The sequence below is a fragment of the Perna viridis genome, chromosome 14, assembly GCF_037379345.1.
Source record: "Perna viridis isolate PV_CMFRI_1.1 ecotype Kerala chromosome 14, ASM3737934v1, whole genome shotgun sequence".
Lineage (NCBI taxonomy): Eukaryota > Metazoa > Mollusca > Bivalvia > Mytilida > Mytilidae > Perna > Perna viridis.
This window is the reverse complement of record NC_142458.1, coordinates 2,627,292-2,650,376: the sequence shown is the minus strand read 5'-3', so window position 1 is coordinate 2,650,376 and position 23,085 is coordinate 2,627,292. Positions and strand designations below refer to the sequence as shown.

Below are 23,085 nucleotides of genomic sequence, written 5' to 3'. Positions count from 1 at the left end.
ACGTTCTTCAATTCGGAAGGTGGTCGGTCACCTGAAGTATCTAAGTCAAGCAATTATTTTTGTTGTTCCTAGCCATAAATAAGCACAGTGTAAGTCATTTTATGAATCCTCAGCATATATTTGTATAACTGCAAGTGTTTATTAAGTCCTGTTTCAGTAATTCTTATAATACCTTCATTTATTAACTTTTACATGTAGGTACGATTTTAAGGTTTACCTACGATTTGGTGTGCGATCCCGACCTCGTTGCCTATTATTCGTGTATAGGATTGTTGAACTATATTTTGTTCTAATGACAATCATTTGTAATTTTTATAATTATTTTTTTATTATGTTTAATGATACATGATACTAGTCATTTTTGGTGTAGGCTGTCAATTTCCCATTCCTTGGCAGGTGGTTGTCTCTGACATTTTTCCCATTTCAATTCTTTATTATAATGTTAGATTTTCAAAATGACGATTTTTATCATGTATTTCTCAGCAATTTGTTGATTTGGCTTTCTTTAATTTTACTAAAAAAACATGGATGTAACTTAACACTAAAGCATTCTCAGTGAGACTTTTTTATTGACATTACAAATATTTTTATGCACTCAATTACACATGTGTTGATGTACAATGTACATTGTATGTTTAAATCAGTGAAGTCAAAGATTGTATTGTAAAATTTGTTAAATTTTTCTCTTCGTAGCTTTTTACCATTTGTTTATGAACACCATAAAGAATATCGAGTTAACTGTCTGCATTGATTTATTTGCCCCGCTGCAATACATGTATTCTAGGGGCAGAACAATTTAGTATGGCAATCCTTCCTCAGATAGCTTTTTTTTTTAATTGAGGATGGCGTAGTTTCTTTCAACCTCATCTTGCATTATGGAAGTTGCCTCCAGAGTAAAATTAGGTTTTCTATTTCGCTCTTTTTTTGTTCATTTCCAGATACAGAATTTGTGGCAGCCATGTTAGATTGCATAGAGAGTTAAAAAAAATTGCATTGTGGGGCTAAAAAAAGCCTCCAAACAATAACTAAAATTTAACATAAAATTAACGGGAAATGAAAACGCTGTATCAGGCATGAAACCACAATTAATTTTCCCATTATCTTCTTTATAGCCTTTCTGTAATTTAAAAAAAATTTCACCGGCGCAATTCAATTAAGATTTTCAGGGATGTTAATATGAACCTTCCAACAACTTATATAAAAAAAATAAAGAAATTTACCATTATTTTTTCAATTTATATCCATAAACACAGAGATACCCAAAAAAATGACCCAAAATGGCTTCCGGATGTCACAAACTTGACCTTTTTTTACCTCACCAAATCACCACCTAAATGTCAAATTTCTCATTTCAACACATCTAAAATAATTTCATTATTCCTCTTCCATTTGAGCACAAAAAGTATGAGAAGTTCTGAAAGGAAGTGTTTCTAAAATTTTTTTGAAAAATCCCCTATTATAGGAACTATATTTGTATACAACGAAAAGCTAAGGGCAGATAATTGTAGTCTTGTACCATCACTATGCAAAATCTTCTGTTTCTATGCTTTTCTTAACCTTTGTATTCAGAACTAGATATTTGTCATTTTTTATCAGTATTTTTTCACAAAAATATATTTTGCTTTTAACATTGAACTCATTGCTCTGTTAATGACGAATCTCTATGCATTTGAATGGGAGATGAGGACCCATTTTCATGAAATCACTGAGTCACGTGACAAGACTTACATACCCTATACTTAATTCTATTATGATATCATAACTTACAACTAATTTTACACCTACGATATTTTGTGAAAAATTCTGCTGGTCTTTGTCCCTGGATTACATTCTTCTGATTACTGCTATAAACTTGATTCCCTTGATTACTCTTCAACAAGTATTGGCTTAATTAAACTAGAATTTATTACAATGCTTGCAGTTTCATGCTTCAAGGTCTTGAAGGTTTGTGATTGATTTTAGGTTAGCCTGTCCAGTTTTTCACCGATTACCCAAATGTTCAGGGATTCTCTGCATACATATTATATTGTGACATATAGTGCTTTCTTTAGTGTACATTTTTATTGCATTACCCTCTTGACTTTACCACATGATTGTAAGCACATTGCCTATTCTACATTGTAACGAAAATCGATTTCAGATATCCATGTGTGTTATTTAATAAGTACAGTGATAAAAGTTATGATAGCAGTTTCAAGCACGTCATTAGGATAGCCCTGTGAGAACAATGCTTATTGATAATTTATGTTGTGCCTTCATTAAAATGTTTGAGTATCTTGATATTTCTTAGAATAGATTAGTGACATTTTTGCCGCTAGATTAATATTGTTGCATTTGCACATAATGTAAATATTATTTTTCTGCTTTTAGACATTTCATTGAAAAAGAGGTATAATGGCTGATTATGCCCCTCACAGTGATTGTATAGACTCTTACTTTGGATTTGGATCAACATTTCAAGTGCAAAAAATTGTCCAGGAATGCCCACAAAAGGAATTTGAAAACGGCAGTTCAATGCATAGAAACCTTTATGATGAGTATCATCAGTCCTCTGTTGTTTTATCCACTAAAACAGTCTCATGTGAAGATGTTAGTCCAAGTTTACATGAAGATTGTGGCAGTCAGTGGTTACTGGAACATAAATACAGTAGTCAGAGATGTGACGGAGATGGTAGTCTTAGTGGACATGAAGATGAAAGTCCAAGTGGATATGGAAATGGTAGTCCAAGTAGGCACAAAGGTGATAATCTAAGTTGGCTGGAAGATGGTAGTTCAAAGAGGCAAGATAATGGTAGTGGGAGTAGACAAGCAGAGGGCATTCAAATTAGGCAAGGTAATGGCAATGGTAGGAGACATGCAGAGGGCAGTCCAAATAGGCAAGATGGTGGAAGTGTAAATATACATGTAGAGGGCAGTCAAAATAGAGGAGATGATGGCAATGGAAATAGACATGCAGAGAAAAGTCCAAATAGGCAAGATGGTGTCAGTGGGAGTAGACATGCAGAGGGTGGTCCAAAGAGGCAGGATGGTGGCAATTTGAATAGACATCTAGAGGATAATCCAAAAAGGCAAAATGAGAGTATTGGGAGTAGACATGTAGAAGGTAATCCAAAGAGGCAAGATGGTGGCAATGGGAGTAGACATGTAGAGGGTAATCCAAAGAGGCAGGATGGTGGCAATTGGAGTAGACATGTAGAGGGTAATCCAAAGAGGCAGGATGGTGGCAATGGGAGTAGACATGTAGAGGGCACTCCAAAGAGGCAGAATGGTGGCAATGGTGGCAATGAGAGTAGACATGTAGAGGGTAATCCAAAAAGGCAAAATGAGAGTATTGGGAGTAGACATGAAGAGGATAATCCAAAGATGCAGGATGGTGGCAATGGGAGGAGACATGTAGAGGGCACTCCAAAGAGGCAGAATGATGGCAGTGGGAGTAGACAAGCACAGGCTGGTCCAAAGTGGCAGGATGGTGGCAATTGGAGTAGGCATGTAGATGGTAACCCAAAGAGGCAGGATGGTGGCAATGGGAGTAGACATGTAGAGGGTAATCCAAAGAAGCAGTATGGTGGCAGTGGGAGTAGCCATGTAGAGGGCACTCCAAAGAGGCAGAATGGTGGCATTGGGAGTAGACATATAGAGGGTAATCCAAAGAGGCAAAATGGTGGCAATGGGAGTAAACATGTAGGGGGCAGTCCAAAGAGGCAGAATGGTGGCAATGGGAGTAGACATGTAGAGGGTAATCCAAAGAGGCAGGATGGTGGCAATGGGAGTAGACATGTAGAGGGTAATCCAAAGAGGCAGGATGGTGGCAATTGGAGTAGACATGTAGAGGGTAATCCAAAGAGGCAGGATGGTGGCAATGGGAGTAGACATGTAGAGGGCACTCCAAAGAGGCAAGATGGTAGTAGAAGTTGTCATGGTTTTGATTGTAAGTAGTTTAAGAAATTTTGTGAGGTGCATATTTTTTTCCTATAATCTACAGCATTTTTGTATTCAATATGCTACTCATGTGGATCAGAATGAATCTCAGAATATAGAAATCTTAAAATTATAAGGAAGTAGTGAATAAAATCTTTCTTCTACGTTGAAGAAAAGTACTTTATAATTTCTGCTGATCCTAAGATTTTGATTACCAAACAAAACTACTGGTCTTTTCTGATGCAAAATGAATATTCTGACATGTTTTTTTAATACATTTTGTACTGCAATGAAAACGAAAAAAAAATACATAAAATGCTCATTTTGTATGCTTGGAGCATCTTATTTGTGCATTTAATTTCAAAAAATTAACCCCAAAGACTATGCATGTTTGGGATATTTGTATATTTTGTTCAAATATTTAATCAAATTCAGGGCTTTTGAAGCATGAATATTTTTTGTCTTTATTTGCCCCATCTATACGTGGGCATATCTAGTTGCACTTCATGTGGTTGTGATTTGATTGATTGATCATGGTTTAACATCGTATGGCAGATATTTCATGGATTTTAGGAGGATCAAAATGACCATGCTTTGTACTAGACGGACAGGCTGAACAGTTTTGTAGTTCGTCAAACCAACAGCAAACCAGTCATCACTCTAATCCCTTAGTACTTCTTGCTTGGCAGAGAAGCAGTGACTACCAATTTAAAGTCTTTTGTGTGACTCGGCCTGGGGTCGAACCATGACCTCCAGCACTCAAGACAAGCATGCTACCAGAATCTGATTGATAAATAAAAGGTTTTATAGATTAACGGCTTGAAGAATTCTTTAAAATGGCTTTCAAATTCAGTAATATTATAAGAGCACATTGACTTATAGATTATTTCCAGGATGGGGAAATATGTGAAGTCATTGTGCTCTTGTGATACTGCTGTTGGATTGTTGAGTCATTTCTATATTCTAGGTTTAAAAGCATTACTAGTCTTTGTTTTCATTTCTTTTTCAGTAAACAAATATATCAGTATCTGCTGGTTACCCATATTGGTTCTGTTCTTGTTAAACATCCAACATACTATCGCTACTGGTCAGACTAATTACACCAGTAAGTATCATTCTTACTACATGCTGAAATAAAGACAAAACATTATGTTGTTAAAAAAATACAAGTGCTACTGGGAAAGTACTAGTGTTTGTTGGGCACCAATTTTTGAATTTTGAATTCTCAATGAAAAGGAAATTTCCCATTCATTTGTTTGATAGAATGGTCAAATCCATGAATTTGAGAATCCATGAACTGATTACAAAAATTTCTACCCATAAATAAAAGTACCTTCACAGTATTACACACCAAAATGTGCCTCATATGATAATCATATGGTGCAAACCATCTGATTCTCATGTGTATCACATTTGTCTGTGTAAGTGACTATCAACCAACTATTATCAAATGTTATTGCAAACAAATGAGAGAAGGCAAAAAATAAAAAAAATAAAAACAAATGTGTGTTTCCTCTTAGAACATATATATGGTTGATAGGTAGCAATATTTTATATTTTTTTCCATTGAGCCTAGAGAAGAAACATTGTGACATCAACAGTGTTTATTGAAAAATGTCAAAAAAACTTCATGGTACACTGTTTTTATCTTAAAAGAAATTGGTATAATAATAGGAAACGCATATCTTATTTAATCTGGCGTCATGTACATGTATGTAGGCAAATATGCCACACATGAGAATCGAGCACCATATAATTATTACATTTGCCTGTGTATGTTGATTTTTTTGGTTTTCTTTCAAGATTATGAAACGAGAATGAGCATGGTAACAAACAGTGATTTAATGTTGGCAGCATGCAGCTACAAACTTTATGGCTGTATTGGGAATGGTTTTTGGCATAGAAATGGTCAGGATATTGCTGCTGCTGAAAATAACACTGGTGATATTTATGAGGAAAACAGGAGCAAAAAGTACCAACTTAGAGGATCACGTGATTGTTGTACAATTCTTTTAGAAAACTGTACAGAACAAGATTTCTTAGCTAACTACAGTTTCCGTCTTGGGTTTTACCAGAGAGCTAACTTTTATCCTTCTAAAGATCCGAGTAAGTATATATTCAACTTAGTTCTTGCTGTTTAATACCATTAGTTTGATTCTCGCATTATAGATGCATATCTATAGAAATCATACATGTATATCTATCAGAATTATACATGTATGTCTATCGAAATCATACACATATATCTATCAGAATTATACACCTCTATTTATCTCTATCATGCATGTATATCTATCAGAATCATACACATATATTGATCAGAATATTACATGTATATCTATCAGAATCAGACATGTATATCTATTGGAAACATACATGTATATCTATCAGAATTATACATGTATATCATCAGAATCAGACATGTGTATCTACCAGAAATTTAAATGAACTGAAGATTTGAGAGACACCCTTTTTTGCCTTGAAAGATATTAAGTCATAAATTTTCATTTAGGGACATAAGTCTTGCAGAAATGTGTCAAGAAGCATTAGAAGTGCTAAGCATGTTCAATTTAATACAATTTACACTCCTTGAAACATTCATGTTTCCCATTTTAGCATTTGTGCATTGTTTATCATGCATTTACACATCGTTTGGTGTTCGTTTAAAATCATATAGAAATGTTGTTTATATGCACGCTGGGAGCGTTCGTTCAAATGCATGATACAAGCATTCATTTATGTTTTCTTTGTTAATTATTTGTTATTGTTATTATTATCCATCTATCATGCATTTAAATGAGCATTCATCTATCGTGCATTTAAAGGCCCGCTAGGAGCTACCATTTATTGTGCATTTATACATGCTGAGAGCATTTGTTTATCTCGCGTTCAACACACAATAGAAGCATTTGTTTATGGTGCGCATGGTGCGTGTTTAGGGTGTTTCAGTATCATGCGTGCAGGGAACCTAAATGTCTCAAGGAGTATCAATCATATCATTGATATTTTAAGATTATAAACAGGAAGTGAAGAGCAATAGTTTTAACCAAGTAAAATTGGTGGAAATTTCACATCGATAAAAAGCTTTGAAATGTTTTTTTTTTATGTTGACCAAAGAAAGTAAAGATTGTTGCTATTTGAGTATATGTTTACAGTGTAGGATAACAATGTTGAAATACTTTTGAATGTGATGATCGTGTAAACAGTAATCTTTTAAATTTTGTTCATGCTACAATTTTTGCAATATTCAAAAACCCCTTGTGCTAACAACACTTTGTTTGGTATTCAGTGCTGTCGTCTATTTATTTCAGTTTTTGCAATTCATCTGCTTTCACACAATTTTAAATTCATGATACTTCCTCAGATGTATTATAATATTTCTCAAGGAAAATATTTACAACAATTATATTTTCGTGTTACAGCCTAACTTTGAAAATAGCGTAAATAAAACTGTACTGAAACACAGTCTTTGTAAGAATCGTGCAAATTCTGTAATATGTGATACAGCCCAAAAAAGGCTATACTTTTTTCATTTTTATTATTACTGTTAGTTGCTTTTTAGGTGTATGTAATGAAATGGATAATTATTTGTTCAAATTTGTCTGCTCTTAGGAGATAATTCACATTGAAAATCCAATGGTTTCTATTGTATTTTGTGTCATTTACAAAGTTATCTCCCTTAATTTTGAATTTTACAATATATTCTATATGATTTTTATCTCTGAAGAATAAGGGTTATATAAAAAGTTACATGTCACCACCTGTTTCCAACAACATTTAAAACAAAATCTCAAAAATAAAGATGTGTAGACTTTCCAGCATTAATGAATCTTATCGGAAGGGCTACTTGAATATGTATAACCGTTGTTTTCTCATTTGGTACTAATTGGCCATTTTGGCTTCACTTAATCCAGAAATCCTTAAAAGTTTCACAGGAATTAACTTCATGTCAGACTCTCCTTCCTTTCTTGTTTATATCTTAGATTCATATTGAGGACATTGTCTTCTATCAAGTTACATTCTGTATGAATTTATATTTTGATATAAAATACAATTCCATATCAAAGTCAAACAAATATGTGAGCAGGAAATGATATTGTCAAGTGTGAGTCCCTTAATATTTTCAGTAATGTCTACAGTCTGTTTAACAATAGGTAAAATTGGATGAATCTGGAAACATGTATAGACCAAAGCAGTATTTCTACCACATGGAGTCTTCATGACCTCCTTAGTGGTATGATTTAGTGTGGTTGTATTGAGTATGGGACTCCCAACTACAATGTAAGTCGCACCTTGCTTTAAAATTGGCAATCACTGCTTCTCCACCACCCAGCCAGATGTAGAGTGACAGTTGGCTCAGAGTGAAATATTAGGGTAATATGCTTGTCTGCTAGCTGTTACTTCTGTGAGCCTACGCAATACAAATCTGGTTCAGGCCAACTTAAAAAAAATGTTGGTTTGCTGTTAATGACCTACTTATTAATAACCTACCTGATCTATTTGTTTTTCATCCTTTCCAAGTAATTTTTTTTATTCTATTTTAAGCACATTGGCTTCACTTTTTGACTTTTCTAGGAGAAAGAAAATCTCCTACCTACCTACTTACTTCTAAAGTTGCAAGTTGACAAACAGAAAACCAACATTTTTTAATAATGAACTCATTGTGTTGCACTAGTGGGTGGCTTGATGTGTTCCATCTGTCAAAATTTCTCATCCTAAAATGCTGGAAATATCTGCCATAGGACGTTTAATCACAATCAATCCACCTTTTATGGAGTTTATTAACTGTGAACCAATTACTATGAAGAAAACTTGATTTGTTCTGATTAAGTTTCAATATGCCTACACATATTCTGTTAATTTTTCAGTTTTTGTCTCTCATGATCAAGACAACCAGCTATCCTGTAGATACATTTCAAAGATAACTCAGCTTGAAATGGCAGTTTTGCATGTGCCTGAAAATTTTACATTTTCAGCTGTGGTGGTAGGCAATTATATTTTCTTTACAATTCAGGCAATAACATGGTACTGGTTAAGTGATTCTTGTACAGAACATGAACTGGAACCAATGCTTATGTAACTATAATTACAATCGTTCATTGATCATTGATCAGTTTCTAATTCATCATAGATCTGTCAGTGAGATCCGCTAAACTGGTGATTGCTTCCATTTTAAATCATGTGATGGCTGGTGTTACCAGTTATACATTTTACTGATTGGTTTCTTCCATTCTTCCATTTATACACTTCTTTACCTAGTGAATCAATATAATGACTTTTGTTTTACATTTACTTTAGTATGAAAATTTACATTTATATCTTTGCTCCAAAAATATAAGGGGATATACTGTTTTACCCTTGTCCATGTTTCTGTGTTTCCTCTTGTTTGTATTAGTTTTATCATGAAGTACTTATCACAGGGGCTTGAATACATATTATGTTTCAAATTTCAGTAATTTTATTGATTCAACTAGTAGTCTAATTCCAATTTTTCAAGATATTAAAGATTATTCAATATATAGAACTTAAATGGAAAATTTCCCAAAAACACCAATGCCACCCAATGAAGCCTTTAATTTCATGGTTGCAATCACATTTGTCAAATGAAATAGGAGATTGTAAGCTTCATTGGTTAGGTTACCATGGTTAAGCATCATGGATGTTACATGATGTTAAAGGTTATTCAATACCAACTGTGTCCGAAAAACGTCCTAGTTTCCCATTCCTTCCTGACCTGATTTTTTCGCCCTTTTCATAATGACAACATTTTTCAAGAAAATTAATAAAAAATGAAAACATCAAATTTTGCCACCCATCCACCCTAAAATTTAAAAAAAAAACTGGATGAGAATCTAGGATTTTTTTTTATTATAGCCAAAAGAGACCAAACTGATCAGTAAAATATATAAATTCATGAAGATACAATGTATAAAAACCAAGCAGTTACTGATTTGGTGGATCCATGATTGGTCTGTAACTGATTTATGTCCAATGACATTTTGCATAAGTAGTCATTGCATGTATAGATTTTGTCCAGTACTATATTGGTATTAAGTGGAAGTGTTTGTAAGAATCAGGCAAAATTAGAAAGATCAGAAACATGAATGTCAAAACCCCACTGATCTGATGATATGATTTCACTCAAGGATGCTTTCTTTATTTGAAAAGACCATTATTTGATGTCGGCATCATTGAATTCATTCAGAAATTTTGCAATAGGATCTTATAAAAAATAGGTTTTTGACAGAGTTATTTGCCCTTGAAATGTTTATTTTCAGTGCATTTCAATGAAGGGAAACATGAGAAGGAAAATATGGTCTGTTTTCCTTGATGTTGATGGTGCAGATAGTTAAATTACACTGTCAAAATGATGTGTCTTTTCATACCATGCTTCACGTACTGCCTGATTCTTACAGGGACTTACACTTTAAAATTATGTTGTATGTTGTGTTAATATGAATTTGGCATTTTTATACATTTTGCATTTTTACTTGTAGTACATGTAAGGGTCATGTGGCTATAAAACTGAAACAGTCTTGTATTTATTGTAGAATGGAGAAATGGTTTCTGTTGATGTGGAAAAGAGAGAAAAAGTTGGAATTCTTCATCAAAGTGTGCTAAAAATCAGTATCAGCAAGACCAATATTTCCTCAGTTAAAGTATTCTACCAGAGTTTGTTTCGTGGTGAAAAGATAATTATTTACAAGGGGGTGCCTAACTGTTCTAGTAAGTTATTTAACACACATGCAAGGGGTGGATCCAGGATTTCAGGTTTGTGGGGGGGGGGGTAAAAAAAAGTGTCAAGTGAAGTGTGACAAGACATTTTTTGGAGGGTACATATGTAAAAATTTGAGATTTCTTGCAAAAAAATTCCCAGTTGTAGGGGGTGGGATAGTAAATTATGTCAAGTTCATTAAATGCATACTTTTTGTATCGTTATTCAATCGCTTCAATGAAAATCACACAATTATACCAATAATATGTCCATGAATTTCAAGATGATTATATGCCAGAAGGGAGCCTGGCACTGGTAACAATTACACTGTATCTAATAGGAGTCTGGCAGCTGACACCTACACTATCCAATGGGAGCCTCCATGTTCATGTAAAATTAAAACAAACAAACTTACACAAAGAAATTGAAAAAAATTATTGAAACCACAAGATTTACTAATACAAAAATACCAGGTAGGGATTGGATGTGGAAGAGTAATCAAGATAGCCAAGATTCTTGTGGAAATCGAAAGAAAGTTATCCAGGGATAAAAACCAGACAGGGAAAACAGACACACACAACAAAGAATATGAAATACTAAAAATAATACATACAAAGAAACAGAGTAAATGAACAACACAGACTCCATTAAAACTGGGACCATGGACCAGGAGATCTCTTTGTTTTTTATATAATATAACAAATATTATAATAATAGTCAAATTTGGTTGTGGAGGTATTAACTCTATGGTATTAACCCTATGGTATTAGTCCTATGGTATTAACCCTATGGTATTAGCCCTATGCTAGTAACCCTATGGTAGTAACCCCATGGTATTAGCCCTATGGTAGTAACCCTATGGTATTAGCCCTATGGTAGTAACCCTATGGTATTAGCCCTATGGTAGTAGCCCTATGGTATTAACCCTATGGTAGTAACCCTTTGATTTAGCCCTATGGTAGTAGCCCTATGGTATTAGCCCTATGGTAGTAACCCTATGGTATTAGCCCTATGGTAGTAGCCCCATGGTATTAGCCCTATGGTATGAACCCTATGGTAGTAGCCCTATGGTATTAACCCTATGGTAGTAACCCTATGGTTTTAGCCCTATGGTAGTAACCCTGTGGTATTAACCCTATGGTAGTAACCCTATGGTAGTAGCCCTATGGTAGTAACCCTATGGTATTAACCCTATGGTATTAGCCCTATGGTATTAACCCTATGGTATTAGCCCTATGGTAGTAACCCTATGGTATTAACCTATGGTAGTAACCCTATGGTATTAGCCCTATGGTATTAACCCTATGGTAGTAACCCTATGGTAGTAGCCGTATGGTAGTAACCCTATGGTATTAACCCTATGGTATTAACCCTATGGTATTAGCCCTATGGTAGTAACCCTATGGTATTAACCCTATGGTAGTAACCCTTTGGTATTAGCCCTATGGTATTAACCCTATGGTAGTAACCCTATGGTATTAGCCCTATGGTAGTAACCCTATGGTATTAACTCTATGGTATTAGCCCTATGGTATTAACCCTATGGTATTAGCCCCATGGTATTAGCCCTATGGTAGTAACCCTATGGTATTAACCCTAGGATTTAGCCCTATGGTATTAGCCCTATGGTATTAGCCCTTTGGTAGTAACCCTATGGTATTAACCCTATGGTAGTAACCCTATGGTATTAGCCCTATGGTAGTAACCCTATGGTATTAACCCTATGATTTAGCCCTATGGTAGTAACCCTATGGTATTAGCCCTATGGTAGTAACCCTATGGTATTAGCCCTATGGTATTAGCCCTATGGTAGTAACCCTATGGTATTAACCCTATGGTAGTAACCCTATGGTATTAGCCCTATGGTAGTAACCCTATGGTAGTAGCCCTATGGTATTAGCCCTATGGTAGTAACCCTATGGTAGTAACCCTATGGTATTAGCCCTATGGTAGTAACCCTATGGTATTAGCCCTATGGTATTAACCCTATGGTATTAGCCCTATGGTAGTAACCCTATGGTATTAGCCCTATGGTAGTAACCCTATGGTAGTAACCCTATGGTATTAGCCCTATGGTATTAACCCTATGGTAGTAACCCTATGGTATTAGCCCTATGGTAGTAGCCCTATGGTAGTAACCCTATGGTATTAGCCCTATGGTAGTAACCCTATGGTATTAGCCCTATGGTAGTAGCCCTATGGTATTAACCCTATGGTAGTAACCCTATGGTATTAGCCCTATGGTAGTAACCCTATGGTATTAGCCCTATGGTAGTAACCCCATGGTATTAGCCCTATGGTATTAACCCTACGGTAGTAGCCCTATGGTATTAACCCTATGGTAGTAACCCTATGGTAGTACCCTATGGTATTAACCCTATGGTATTAACCCTATGGTATTAGCCCTATGGTATTAGCCTTATGGTAGTAGCCCTATGGTAGTAGCCCTATGGTAGTAACCCTATGGTAGTAGCCCTATGGTAGTAACCCTATGGTATTAACTCTATGGTATTAGCCCTATGGTATTAACCCTATGGTAGTAACCCTATGGTATTAGCCCTATGGTAGTAACCCTATGGTATTAACCCTATGGTATTAGTCCTATGATATTAACCCTATGGTATTAACCCTATGGTATTAGCCCTATGGTAGTAACCCTATGGTAGTAGCCCTATGGTATTAGCCCTATGGTATTAACCCTATGGTATTAGACCTATGGTATTAGGGAAGAATGGGCTAAAGTAACATCAGTAAAGCATTTTTTTTTATAATTTTGACAAAGAAAAAAATACTTGTGTTTCTGCTAACATACCCTAAAAATTAAAGTTGGCAGGAAGTTAAAATATTAGTTTTTGACTGGTTGGTGTTGTTGTCACGTGCAGACATCAATAGTACTTGTCTGGAAGGGCAAACAAATCTTATGTGTAGACACAAAATATTCCCAGAAACACATGTATTTTTACTTAGGAAAGGATTCGATAAGTATGATTTACTTTTGTCCGATCCATCCGATCATGAGCAATGAACAATATGTTTAAAGTAAACTGTCAGCCTCATCTTCCTAGGTGATAAGAAGACTAACATCTAGAGTAGACTTAAGCATCTGTCTCTGTAAGAATCATGCAGTGGGTGAAACACGTTATGGAAGAAACCACCATTTTGAAACTTTAATTTGAATATAACTCTGTTAAAAACTTCATTTTTCTAACATTCTATTGAAAAATTTCTGAGCATATCCAGTGATGCAGTGATAAAAAAAAATGACTTTTCATATAGAGAAAGCTTTGTTGTGTCAATTAAATTGTCAGGTTTTGACATGTAATGCTATGTTTCAGATTTGTTCCGTTTTGCCCCATTCTTTTAAAAACTTATACTTTATTTCATTTTTGGTAACAGTTGTTTTTGGATACCATGCCTCATGTTATTAATGATTGTAGGTGTTGAGCTGCCGTATGGTCAAGAAGTGCATGATAATGACCAATGGATTGGCTGGGTTGTTGGTGTTGGTGTTGTTGTTGTTGGTATTGCTGTACTGATTGTGGTCATCGTTTATAGGATCAGGAGAAAGAATAGTCAGTATTGTATTTAAGAGGCTGTCTCTGTAAAAATAAACAAAAATCCTATTTTATGGGTGGCACTATGTAAATTTGTCCCGCTGATTTTTTTTGTTTGTTTCAATGTAACGTGTGTATATAATAGATGTCAAATAGTATAAAGTTAACGGATGGTTCAGAGAAAAGGGGTTATCTCCCTTTCTTCAATGCTTTCTATGTAATTTATTTCTCTTTAATGGATGAAGTTGATAAAAAAAAAACATCTTTCAACTTTCAGAAAGGATTCATTTCTGATATGAAATGGATAAGAAATTTTGAAAAAAAAAATTGTCATTTGCAACCCACTGCCTGAATTTTGCAAGGACATTCACTGAAAGGATCTTTTTTTTCTTTTAGAGAATGGAATACAGACAAGTAGTGGTGATATTGTGGCATTGTCCAGTGGAACAGCAGGTAATGAATGTCAACAACTTAAACATTGATATACAGTACCAGATAATACTTTGAAAACTTGTCATGTGAATTTGTTATTTGAAATGATAATGAAGTGTCAGCATGATCAGGTTGTAATGTGTGCATGACATTTGGCTTAGTAATATGCATCCACTACCTGCATGTTTTTTGAAGATCTGTCTGAATTTTATCTTCTTAAAACATCTTATACAACCACAAAAAAATTATCATGGTATCACAGTCATCTTTGTCGTCGACCATCACAGTCATCTTTGTCGTCAACCATCACAATCATCTTTGTTGGCAATCTTTGGTCAGTAAGTTGAGTGTATCACAGTCGTCCTTTTCGTCGTCCTTTGATCAGTAATTTAAGTGTATTACAGTCATCTTTGTCGTCGACCTTTGGTCAGTAATTTGAGTGTATCACAGTCATCTTTGTCGTCGTCCTTTGGTCAGTAATTTAAGTGTATCACAGTCATCTTTGTCGTCGTCCTTTGGTCAGTAAGTTGAGTGTATCACAGTCATCTTTGTCGTCGACCTTTGGTCAGTAATTTGAGTGTATCACAGTCATCTTTGTCGTCGTCCTTTGGTCAGTAATTTGAGTGTATCACAGTGATCTTTGTCGTCATCCTTTGGTCAATAAGTTGAGTGTATCACAGTCATCTTTGTCGTCGACCTTTGGTCAGTAAGTTGAGTATATCACGGTGATCTTTGTCGTCGTCCTTTGGTCAGTAATTTGAGTGTACCACAGTCATCTTTGTCATCGACTTTGGTTCAGTAAGTTGAGTATATCACGGTCATCCTTGTCGTTGACCTTTGGTCAGTAAGTTGAGTGTATCACAGTCATCCTTGTCGTTGACCTTTGGTCAGTAAGTTGAGTGTATCACAGTCATCTGTCGTCAACCTTTGGTCAGTAAGTTAAGTGTAGGTATTCTGATTTTTTTTTGTACCACATGAAGCCATTCACCATAAAAAAAGGCGGTGATTGATATTGGTGGTTATGATTTAAGGAGATAGACTTATGGTCAGGGACATAACTCATGAAATTGGTAATAAGTTTGTATCATATTCATTTTCACCAAAGCCTTTCAAGCTTTCTTTTGAAGCAGAATAAAATGAATCCAAGTTAATTAGATGTTTATATGAAAGATTGTTGTAAAGTGGTGAATACAAACGTTCCAATGATTTTTAAGAGTTGTGTCCCTTATCCTAGGTCTACCTCTATAAGTATTGTAGGAATTAGTGCAAACATTATATGGCCGAAAACAGTAACTTGACTAGGATTGAATGGATGTCTTTGAAATTGTACAAAGTGCCATAAACCACATTAGGAAAGCTGCTATTGAATTTTGGGGGTTAAGGCCTGAGACATTTGAGCAGTTCACGCAGATTCTGTTATGTGAACATATTAACGTTTATCAATTTTCATGGTTTAAAAAAAGACAAGCATTCTATAGTGTTAAAACTCAAATTTGTGGGTTTTGTTTTCCACGCTTCTCTGTCCACCGTGAAAATAGAAAAAAATTAGTACACCATGAAAATTAAAACTTTTACGGATACCCATAATTACCTTCACATGTTTACAAAAACACAAAAAACACTTTAGACAGAATTTAATATTTTTTTAGACTACAATATTTGTCTTTATAGAATGAAGCTCCTGTTTGTTTTCAAAGTTTTCTGATTTTCATATATGGTTTTCTTGTAGAACGTGAAAACATTGTTTTTAATATAATAAAACACAGACCGAGTTTGAATATCAGTTTGAGTATTAATTAATTCAAATGCTGCTGCCATTGTAAGTTGTCTTTACCCCTCCCTCTGTCAAACCAAAAGTCAATGAATGTGAATAATTTTTCTTGGAAGAAATTGTTATTGAATTGTGAAAGTTAGTTCTGCCCTTAAAGACTTGTTGTATAGTGTACAAATGCTGATCCATCAACTCAACATGTTACACCGTTAATTCAGAGTTACTTATTAATATTTCTTTAAACTTTACATAATTGTTTTTCTTGATGGTCAAATGATAAGTATCTATTTTAGGAGAATAGGATTTTTAGTTTCTGAGTGATATGTGACTTGTGTAAACTTCAAAGTTTACTCAAATGTTTTTATAATTGTCTTGTGATCTGAATTTTTGAAGAAAATTTGATTTTGGTTTCAGAGGAGTTTGATTTCCCTTGTAATGTTTATGTGTTTATGCAGCTTAGCTCTTCAGACATTTTTTTTTCATTGTAATTGGAACAATTTTTCTTAACATATTTATAATATTTTAGCATATTTTGCAGAAAAGTAAAAATTTAATTTCAGAAGAAGGAATGGATGTTGATAGCAAAGATTTGGACAGATCTGATGACAATCTTCTAAAGTGAAGCTCAGTAACAGTTAATAGTTTTTATATGTCCTCAAAAAAAATTGGGGGCCATCTAATGGTATTATGCTGCTATACATTTATAGTTTTTGTGGTCATCTGTAGACATTTCATTTCTAGACAATAACTATTGCCTCAAAATGAATGTTGTGGTTAATTTTTGGGATTATGACTTAAACCCTTTAGAAATTAGGGGCCAAAACAGGCATGTTTGTGACTTCTTGACTAAAACTTGACTATCAATGAATGGATCTCTTTTAAATTTTACAAAGTGCCATACCAGAAAAGGAAGGCTGGGGTTGTAAGTATTTTTTATCCTGGTCAAGTTCCTATCCCATGTCAAATATTTAATCACAATCAAAATTCAGAGCTTTTTCAGGCTTAAATGTTGTAGTCTTATCAAGCTGTGTCCTGCCTAACAATTTTATATCTGTATTATTAATAGTGTAATAACCACAAGGAAGGCATTTCTTGTTCTTTTAATGTCTTTTTATATTTGATTAACATCAAATTGCTTTCATTGTCTTAAAGTTGTTATAATTTGAGAAAGATTTCATTTAATAAAAGTTCAAAACAAAAGTAATGAGATTTATGGGATGGAGTAATATGGGCTATTTTTGTTGAAATTAAGGAATTTTGTGTGTTTAAGGATGAATGTTTACCTTTCAAAAGATGCAAGCTATTTGCAGCTTCAGTAGAATCGTCATACTTTTGCTATTTTTTTCCGCTATCTTTAAAAGTTAAGATTTCATTGATTACTTTCATTTTGTCGGCACACTGGAAAATCGGAAGTTTTTATTTTTGGACATATTTATTATCTCTATTTTATTAAGAAACAGACATGTTTCGCATCTCAGTTGAAGTTTAAAAGTTTTTAATTATTTATCTGATAGTTTCAATCTGTAAAGTCAATTAACTTTTACTATTTTTTAAGGAACCACGTTTTCAATCAGCGTTCGTGTATTTAGCATCCTTAGCAACATTGTGATGAGGTAACGCATACGTAATTAGTTATCTTTATTCAAAGTTTTATGCCGGTAAAATTTGAACGAAGGTTTCATTTATAGTTGTAAAAGTTTTGGTATTGGGCCGGCTAGAATATATGTACTCCTTTTTTAGTATTTTGAGATGCCGGCCAGGTATGAATATTTCTGCCGGCATCTGAGAATATATAAGGCGGGAAGCTGAAGCATCATTTCATATCGCATCAGTCAGTAGACCTGTCAACTTTAAGACCTGAGCTTACTGAAGACAAGACAATAGGTACATAGCCGTTATAATCATCAGAAATGGATCTTTAGCTGACTAAAAGTCGTAAAAGCAATTCAAAATAAAGATACAAGCTATAATAACTGTGTGCTGTCGCGTATAAGCAGTACATATATTCCAGGCACAGTAACTATTTATAGATGCCTCTACAATACAAACAACAATGGCGACTATTTACTTTCAATTTGATTTTCATAAGTTCTACATTAAGATCCTAAGAAATCAAGCAGTTGCAAAATAAGGAGAAAGTTTTTAAGTTAAATTTGTTCCCTGACATTATATATAAAAATAATTTGATAGGATGCGATATCCCACCACACTAACGCTCCCCGCCTTATACTCTATAGTTATATATATATTTGGAGAATTCGAAAGGCCATCATCATCTTTGTTAACTTACAGAATTACATGTACTTGTATGAATACAAATAAACTTCATTTAATATAATATTGAAGCAGCATATCTTATCATTAAACGAGGAGCCCTGACCACTTAACTTATGGAGGACCACTCGCCCGTCTATGACAATAGATGGTCTGATGTATTGATAGAGTGCATACCACTCGACATAACTGTACAAAATTTTACCATGAAGTACAGTACTTGAATGGGGTAAACTTCTGTTGATTATGTTGGAATAGAGAGGATGGGGAAATAAGTTTTTTAAAGTATTAATCTGTATATAAAGTATATTAGATTAAAAAAAAAGAATAGCAGTTTAAATGTCAGTTTTTTTTTATTTTGATATTTTAAGTATTTGATAACAGAAAATGCAATGGGAATTCTATGGAGGATGGTGGATGGTGTTAATGGAAAATTTATACCCATTCAAGATCTGTAGGCATGCGATTATTTATTTATTTTTTTTCTTAGTTGGGGGTAAAAAATGTTCTTTATATATTGGTAGGGGTATGTTTGATAAATTTAATATTGTCGGTAGGGTGAAATTTCATCTCTTTAATTCAATGCACCTGGGGGTTGGGAGATTTTGATGCTCTGATTTCCCAAAATTTAGTACTACAAGTGCATTTTTCAGTAGATTGATCATTTTTATTTATTTATTTTTTTGTTGGGGGTATCTAAATAATCTACTATATGTTGGGGGTAAGGGTAGGCAAATTTTTTTTATATTGGTGGGGGGTTGGTCTTTTGCAAGTTGCATCCCTTCCCCATGTAAATTTAAATGGAATAGCCCTTAAAAAATACATAGATTTTTTTTTCATTTTGCACTGTTTTAAGGAGGTAGACCTTGGGTAAGGGACATAACTCTTACAAATCACTGGAACGTTTGTTTAAAGCATTTTACATCAATGTCATGTAAGCATCAAAACAATTTGGACTGATTTCATTCTGTTTCAAATGAAAGCTTGATAGGCTTTGATGAAAATGAATATGATGCAAACATATCACTGATTTCAAGAATTATTTCCCTTCTCTTAGGGATACCTCCTTAATTCACTTTTTTTATTTATTATTTATGTCCAATGTTTCAATGTGTCATATGAAGAAGACATGCTTTGTAACTGAGATTAAACATTTTGCATGAAACCCCTGGTAAAAAAGTCATTATGTCAAGTTCAATTCCAATATGTAAGATTTTATACCCTCTACTTCTAGTGTAGAAATAGTATGTGATACCCTCCAAAACGTATTGAATATGTTAATGACAAAAAGACAAAATTGAGAAAAATGAATTTCACCCATTGCCTGATTCTTACACAGAACGGTATTTGAATTGTTTATAATGTCATTACTTCTGATTATGAAGGCAGAGACCATTTTCTTCTAGGGAAGGAGCTTTCTGGATTTTTTGTTGATTGAAAATATATATATACATTTAAACGAAAATCTTCATTGTTTAGTTATTGTGGAATTTTTTTAATCATGATATTGTTTCTGTCAATGGACGAATGAAAAAAAGCCTTTTTTTTTTTGGGTTAAAACTTGATTTTTTTTTTCAAATCGTACACTCCCCACAAATAAAATGATTGGTGCCTTCATTAAAACTGAAAAAGAAAATCTGTAAATTTTAAAATGTTTTAGATCTGTATTGCTGATTTGAAATAAAAATTACCCTCTTTTTACAGTCTTCTTTTTATTCACATGTCGTCTGCTGTCAAATCGTCAGAAATTATGTGGTACTTGTATATAAATATCAACTGTGTAGGCACGAAGACTTGTACCATATAATCATCTTATTGACTAGTTTTCACACGTCGTCTTCTTTCAAACTACTGAGGCTTATATTTTGGAACTAAAGAGTATTGTTGATCTGAATACGTTCCACAATCTTTTTTGTGCAGCTGAGGTTTCAAAGGCAACACTGTCATGAGTAAATTAGTTATGGCTCATAAATTCAAATGTAACTTGGCTAAAATTGAGCTAATGGTGACCAATATTGGCAGAAATGGTGAATTAGAGGACTTCTATTATAACACATCGATTTTGAAATTATAGATGTTGAATTGTTGTCACAATTCCGATGAAACTGCTTGTCCATGTGCTTCATAGCTGTAGAGAATAACTTGTATATTGCCCAGTATCCTAGTGACTGAGGCGATATAGGCTCCTGAGTCTCTTTCTAAACACAAAAGCTATCAGATAGTTGAAAATTTAACTGGACAATATCAAGGGAATTCAGAGCCGAACATGTTAATAAAATCATATATGTTATATATAATTTTACAGGTACTTGAATTTTTCCATTAAATAAACCCAACATCAGTTAATTTAGTTAGAATGCTGTCGGTGATAGATTACTCCTCAAAATATTCATGTACAATGTACAGTTGCATGTACTGTATACCAATTTTTTTTATATTTATATGAAAAAAAGGTATTTTTGTATTTAATACATGTACATGTATCAACAGCTATTAGATGTCGTTAATCATTGGCTTAAAAATATCGTCACATATGCAACTTTGATAAAGCATCGATAAGATGTGTGGTAAAAATTGTTATCTTTATACATGTACATGTAGCAAACATAGAAAACATCCTTTCAGTAACTTGCGGATGAAATTTTGTCCGCTTTAGAAAAAAAGTATCGGTTCGTTTAAAAGTCATGTAGTGGGTATTTCATCACCAATTTGATATTTAATCTTTTTAATAGACCATGTAAAAAATCCGTGCAATTACCCTATGAATGCTGTATATACAAGTACATGTACATGTACAGATGAGATAATCTCTAACCTCTCACAAAAATGTCCTAGAACTGTCAGAAAGAGTAATCAAGGAAACCAAGGTTATAGCGGTAATAAAAAGAATGTAATCCGGGGACAAAGACTAGACACGGACAACAGACATACACAACAAATAACGTAAAGTAACTAAAATCATACATACAAAGTGAATTTTAAAGCAAATGAGCAACTCGGACTCCACGAAAAACTATGACAAATTTAGAACAGTTCTCGGACAGTTTTAGAGTCAGCTCTTCTGACAGTTCTAGCTGAGCCGGCTTTAGTAGTAGAACTGTTTTGGTCGAGCCAGCCTTGCCACAACTGCCAGAAGAGCTGGTTGTAGTAGTAAAACTGTTCTCGTAGAGCCGGTTCTGTTTGTAGTACTATCACAAGGGCAGGTTCTAGAACTGTTCTATGACACTTTTAGAACTGTTCTAGGGCGGCTCTTCTGACAGTTCCCTGAAAGGTTAGAACTGATCTAGGGCGGCTCTTCTGACAGTTCCCTGAAAGGTTAGAACTAGAACTAGAAGCCGCCCTAGAACAGTTCTAAACTTTCAGGAGCCGCCCTAGGCTCTTCTGACAGTTCCCTGAAAGATTAGAACTGTTCTAGGGCGGCTCTTCTGACAATTCCCTGAAAGGTTAGAACTGATCTAGGGCGGCTCTTCTGACAGTTCCCTGAAAGGTTAGAACTGTTCTAGGGCGGCTCTTCTGACAGTTCCCTGAAAGGTTAGAACTGTTCTAGGGCGGCTCTTCTGACATTTCCCCTGAAAGGTTAGAACTGTTCTAGGGCGGCTCTTCTGACATTTCCCCTGAAAGGTTAGAACTGTTATAGGGCGGCTCTTCTGACAGTTCCCTGAAAGGTTAGAACTGATCTAAGGCGGCTCTTCTGACAGTTCCCTGAAAGGTTAGAACTGATCTAGGGCGGCTCTTCTGACAGTTCCCTGAAAGGTTAGAACTGATCTAGGGCGGCTCTTCTGACAGTTCCCTGGAAGGTTAGAACTGTTCTAGGGCGGCTCTTCTGACATTTCCCCTGAAAGGTTAGAACTGTTCTAGGGCGGCTCTTCTGACTTTTCCCCTGAAAGGTTAGAACTGTTATAGGGCGGCTCTTCTAACAGTTCCCTGAAAGGTTAGATCTGATCTAGGGCGGCTCTTCTGACAGTTCCCTGAAAGGTTAGAATTGATCTAGGGCAGCTCTTCTGACAGTTCCCTGAAAGGTTAGAACTGATCTAGGGCGGCTCTTCTGACAGTTCCCCTGAAAGGTTAGAACTGATCTAGGGCGGCTCTTCTGACAGTTCCCTGAAAGGTTAGAACTGATCTGTAAATGAGAGAACTTTGACTAGTTATATGGTAATTAGGAGGAAGATTTCCGGTGCTTTAACACTTTAACATAGTATGCTCCGACTGAATTCAAAATTGTATGTAACAGTATGTAGCTACTAAACCCAACTTTCAGTGTTGAAAATATTTTTTTTTTAATTTTAAGAATCTATCATGATTGCCAAGGTTATTTTTTGGCCAGCTTAAGAAAAGCATCTCACGACAGCTAGAATATCGGCAAAATTAAAAAAAAAACCCTTTAAATACATTTTATTTTTTGTATTATTTATGAATAATTC

The 23,085-nt window shown here is 34.5% G+C and overlaps 1 protein-coding gene across 3 annotated transcripts; it reads left to right on the top strand.

Annotated features, from left to right (window-relative positions):
- LOC148597738 (uncharacterized) lies at positions 1-20,361 on the top strand. 3 transcript variants are annotated; one of them, XM_088559895.1, is made up of 9 exons: positions 1-89; positions 2,371-3,928; positions 4,928-5,023; positions 5,722-6,024; positions 8,787-8,902; positions 10,470-10,644; positions 14,071-14,205; positions 14,584-14,640; positions 16,951-20,361. In XM_088559895.1, the coding sequence occupies exons 2-9, from the start codon at positions 2,395-2,397 to the stop codon at positions 17,010-17,012; spliced, it is 2,478 nt and encodes an 825-aa protein (XP_088416021.1). In that variant the 5' UTR covers positions 1-89; positions 2,371-2,394; the 3' UTR covers positions 17,013-20,361. The 3 variants fall into 3 exon arrangements, with proteins under 3 accessions (XP_088416021.1, XP_088416022.1, XP_088416023.1); XM_088559896.1 differs by lacking the exon at positions 14,584-14,640; XM_088559897.1 differs by lacking the exons at positions 14,071-14,205; positions 14,584-14,640.
- The last annotated feature ends 2,724 nt before the right edge of the window (positions 20,362-23,085 follow it).